The sequence below is a fragment of the Ailuropoda melanoleuca genome, unplaced genomic scaffold (genome assembly GCF_002007445.2).
Source record: "Ailuropoda melanoleuca isolate Jingjing unplaced genomic scaffold, ASM200744v2 unplaced-scaffold7766, whole genome shotgun sequence".
Taxonomy (NCBI): Eukaryota; Metazoa; Chordata; class Mammalia; order Carnivora; family Ursidae; genus Ailuropoda; species Ailuropoda melanoleuca.
In genome coordinates, this window is record NW_023253065.1 from 108604 (window position 1) to 113745 (window position 5142).

The 5142-nt window shown below is 42.9% G+C and overlaps 1 protein-coding gene across 1 annotated transcript; it reads right to left on the reverse strand.

The window, feature by feature from the left end:
* Positions 1-229: 229 nt before the first annotated feature.
* LOC100466706 (T-cell-specific guanine nucleotide triphosphate-binding protein 2) lies at positions 230-4468 on the reverse strand. Its single transcript, XM_002931290.4, has 2 exons — positions 4258-4468; positions 230-1947 (listed from the first exon to the last, which is right to left on the reverse strand). Exons 1-2 carry the CDS (start codon positions 4451-4453, stop codon positions 602-604), a joined length of 1542 nt encoding a protein of 513 aa, XP_002931336.3. The 5' UTR covers positions 4454-4468; the 3' UTR covers positions 230-601.
* Between the last annotated feature and the right edge of the window lie 674 nt (positions 4469-5142).

Here is a 5142-nt window from a genome sequence, read left to right on the forward strand (position 1 = left end):
ACAGAACAAAGTAATGAAGGGAGGTGACTGGGGGGATGGGTTAAATAAGAGATGGAAATTAAGGAGTGTCCTTTAGTGATGAGCACTGGGTGTTACATGGATCTGTTAAATCACTATATTGTACACCTGAAACTAATATTACACTTCATGTTCCTTAATTGGAATTTAAACAAAAACTTGAAGAAAAAGAATTTATGGATTCATAACAAAATGTCAGGAACACCAAAGATGCACTACATATGCATTTATTTAAAAATTAATTTTTCAGAACACACTATATGCATAGCCATTTTTTACTAGCATATCAGTAGAAAGACCAGTGCTGTGTATGAAGTAACCATCACACAAGGAGTTATTCTCTCCACCAAGCAGAAAATTCCAGATTACTGTCCTTCATTTTTCCCAAAATAATCATATGAAGGAAGGATTCTTTAGAGTTCATTGCTCTCACTGTCCAATAATAGTCACTAAATTTGTGGTTTGTTGAAGAGTGCATTATGGAAATGTCTGTGATACCCTTGAGAGCAGTGGGTCAGAATGCTGAAAGGAAGACCTAAGTCATCTTTCCAGGCACCAGTTCCATGCCAATACTCAGAATAATTCAGGAGCTGGCTGCCTCACTTTTCCCATTTTCATTCCGGACATCCTGAGGTAGATAGGCTTGCCCAGGGTCCTCAGAGTCTTTAAAAATCTCTTCTTTTTTAAGAAGAACTTTTGCATCACTCACCACAGTCTCAAGGAAATAATTTTGCAAACTGTAAATCTTGGCAAAGTAAAGACCAGCAGCAAGGGGTCCTCCACTGACAGAGCAGAATTTTTCCACATATCTCAACAGTTTTTCCCCTAAGGACTCATCATCCTTCTCAATTGATAGCAAATGGAGAGACTTAAGGTTTCCTTTGAGTTTCTCCACTGACATGTGCAAGTCCTTGGCCATGATTTTCAGGGATGCATCATCGAGCCCAAAGTAAACCCTGTAGAGGGTTAAAGCATCCTTTAAAGTCTCCACATCATTATCACTGATGTAGCCCATGAGAGGGACAGTGGCCAATGCTCCAGCCTTCATGGCCTCTAGCCAGACCCTCTGTTTATGGGAATCCCTCTTCCGGTCAATGGTGACCTCAGTAATATTCGGCAGGTGTTGCATGAAGATGTGGCGCTTGTGGGCTGGGAGGTCCCTCAGAAGGGTGGTCTCCAGGCTTGGGAAATCATAGTGAGCCAAGTCAAAGCTGGAGACTAAGAAGACCTGAGCATCACTCACATTGGCCTTCCGAAGTCGAGTCACACAGTCATTGCGGATCTTTTGCAGGATTTCATGTTCATTGAATTTGTTGGGTTGACTCCTTTTTTGATTATATAAATCACTGTCCACTTTAGTTCGAACAAAGTAGAAATTCTTCTTCATTTTTTCAATTGCTACAGCCAGTTGTGCATCATTGATTTTGAAGCGTGTAGCAGAGATGATAATAAAGAAGTCATACTCCCTAAATTTCATTTTCTCAAGATAGTCATGAGGCTGAAAGTTAGGGGTCCCTGTGCCAGGCAGGTCCCATAATGTTACATTGGGAAACTTTGGGTGTTTGTATGGTGTTCTCTTAAAGGTTGTCTCTATTGGGCCAGTAGGAGCAGCCCCTTCATCCTCATCCCCCACACCCCGGAGGGCATTGATGAAGGTGGACTTTCCTGTCCCAGACTCCCCAGTCACAGCAATGCTCAGTGGGGCATTATCAATCTCTCTCAATGCATCACTGATTGCAGAAATTGCACTTGGAAGGTCCCCCTCCTTCAGTCTTGATTGAATTGACTCACTAGTTTCCTGAGAGATGATTTTGCTTTCCACCTTGAAGTCCTTAAAAAACTTGTCAAAGCTGGAGGCCAAATCACCACCCTTTGTATGAGAGACTGTGGAAGAGGAGGACTGACCCATGGCTGGAGCAGTAGAAGGCACTATGGGGAGGAGAGAAGAGAGAAGAAAAAATAGTTAGTATACCAAGGGGTGGATTGGGCTGTGCTGTTGGGGACAGGTATAAGGTCAGTCCTGGGCACAACGCTGTGTCCAGCAGCCCTTCTCTTTCTGTCCAGACATTGTGTGGACTTCTGATCTGGATGTAAAATTTGCCCTTGCTCAGTCTCCTCCCTTTTCTTGGAAAGCCCTTCTTCTTTAAGATACTCGTCATTCTTGCAGACTGATTTTAAAGACTGATTCTTCTTTCCAAACTTTCCTGCCAACATTTTTCTTTGTTTATCTTGCTTTAGCTTTATTTATTTGTAATGTTATGAAAATAACACTTCTTCATGGTGACAAATCTAAGATAGCACCAACACTTACCCCCACACCCTTCCCACCTGTGCTGTGTGACCCTCCAGAAATTCCACTTCCGATAACCTTCAACACCACCATAAGACCTTGGTTCTCATACGAGGTAGCTAAATAAGGATGAGTGGCACCTTTCCTTCTCAAGAATGATACTGTATATATTCATTAGGAGACAGAAAATTTTAATGATTGGCAATGTGTTTTCTTTTATTTAGAAGGTATGTTGGCTCATGAAATAAGGCGTTAAAAGGACTCTATTTTTCTGGTAGTAGATACAGCAAGAGGCATGGATTTCCATGTTCTAAAAAGTCATGCTGGCTGGACTTGCTATGAAGCACTCCAACTATCCTGAGACCCCACCTATCACTTGCTTCATGTCTGTGCATAAAAGGGAACAGAAACCCTATGCGAGAGACAAGCCACATGGAGGACTGACTGGTATATAAAGTGTTATTGATGGAAAAGGTGGTGTGAGCAAAAACTGAAGTAGGACTTGAGTGGAATGTTGTAAGAAGTCAGCCATGATAAGGAGGTTCCTTTGTCACCTTTCCTGATGTCAATCAAACTGAGCTTGTTCTGGAGTCCTGGACCTATCTGAGTATGAAGGATTATAATACCTTGAGGTGTGGGCACCAAGGAAATCATATACTCAGGACTAAATGGAATGTGAAATATTTGTATACTATATCCTAAGGGAATTCATAGTGCCTGGCTTGAGAAGATTTAATAAACACATGCCTATGTGTCTGGACAACTGGGCCCCTTTAAGGTTTCTGGGCTGAAAATAGCCAGATTCTTGTTGTGGTTCAATGTACCAATCCAGGGAGTAAATGCTTGACTTAGTAGACACATTTAACTTTGGAGGTCATGCATTCCACACACTCCCTGCCTGCATGCAGGTCAGGAGCACAGCTTGTTCCAATTACACGACACTCCCTATGCCATTGTCCTAATTATTACAGCTTCATATTACTTCTTGTTTTTCTTATTCCCTTGTTGTATTGATAACATTCACAATAAACGTGAGGCAGAATCTGGCTCCGGACTTTTCATCACTAGACCGTCTGGTCCCCAGGCCCTCTCCTTTCTCCTACTAAGGTGTCTGGAGTAATCTTCTCATTTGTTGCCTCAGGGTCTGCTGGACAAACCTGACAGAGAACAGGGTTTTTAGATCAGGAAGCAAGTCACTTCAAGTCTCCACTGATGTCTGGACAGCATGCAGCCTGGAGAGGTGTCCTTTGGCTAAAATGAGATATCAGACACATCCTCCGAGGGCTTCCTGGTAGCCATAGGCTGCAGCCTAGGAGAGGTTGGCAAAAGATATTTTTGGAAGAAATTATTCATACCAAGTGTACATTATCTGGACTGGCACACATATGAATGGGGCATGCAGACTTTCTCCTTAGAAGAGAAAACTGGGGGGAGGGTGCATAGCCTGTCATGGGTGAAAGAGGCAGCTATTAAACAACCAGGAATCATGGTGCCAGCACCTCTGACTACCCAGCAGGAATATTCCTCACATTCAGAAGAATGGAAAACTTGAGCATGTGGGATGTGCAGGGCCAACCCATTGCTGTATGGAGAGCAAACACGATCACCCCTTTGGACAACAGGCAGTGCACAAAGCAGAATGAGCAAGCCTGAGTGTGAAGGAGGCATACACAATCAGGGACTCAAGGAGGGGCCAACAAGGTGAGACATCAACCCTATCAGGTGTGGTCTCATGCCTGTGCATTCTCAGGGGATGTGGGGGGGAAAAAAAGAGGAGAGTGCGGAAATCTCTGACTGAGACAAGTCCTGAGGAATAGAACAAATACAGCAAAAGGAAACCAAATGACAGGGAGGGAAGGGCAAACAGATGGGGACAGCAAAATCCTGTGTGCTGAGCAAATTTCAACCTCACAAAAGCCATGCCCTATTGTTAAGGTTCCACACCTCACCTGATGTTGTATGTGATGTTCTGTTATTTATTATTTTCTGCTGTGACAATGCAGGGGTAACAGGGTCAGAGCACTTTATGGTATCCCTGGGAGCTTGTATTCCAAACTCTGATAATGTGTCTTCCTCAGGTGTGGTAGAAATGGGAGGGAATGTGAGAAATCCATGCCAGTAAACCTTGGATGTGCATCTATACATACATTCCTCATCTCATCCTCTCAACAATATGACTCACAGACTTTATAGTTCTATGGAGTGATGTGTTAAGAAGAAAGCCACAGGGGCATAATGGAGCCACTTAAGTTAATGCTCCAAGTCAGTAAAACAAAGCTTAATACCTAACAGTTGTTTCAAACTCCAGGGATGTAATCTTTCAGTAGCCAACGTGGCATTTTCCCAGTCAGAACTAAAAACTATACTGACAAATCCCCTTCTCTCCCCTAGGAATACAAACTTGGCTAAAACAATGGATTCTTTTCTGCTTTCTCTCTGTACTTAAAAACTTTTCCTTTTTGGTAGCTCGATGGAGCTCCTTTCTTTTTGCTGGGTGGGATACTGTCTGATTCATAAACCATTGTATGAATCCAATTAGGTCTTTAGAATATACTTGGTTGAATTTCATGTTTTAACAGATTTGGTGGCAGTGTCTAGATCCAGCCAAGATCGGGCACTATCAGGGTGGTATGGCCATAGACCAGTGTCTAGATCCAAAGCAAACTGTATTTGGGGACTACAAGAAACACAGGTGTGGTGTCCCAGGAGTCCTTTTGAGGACGATCTTTCTCAAAATTTCTAAGGGCCATTGGTTAAGTCCATCTTGCTTTGAGCTCTGCTCTTTTTTTGCATTAGAACTCCTGATTGAATTGCCTTTCAAGTCCAGGATAATG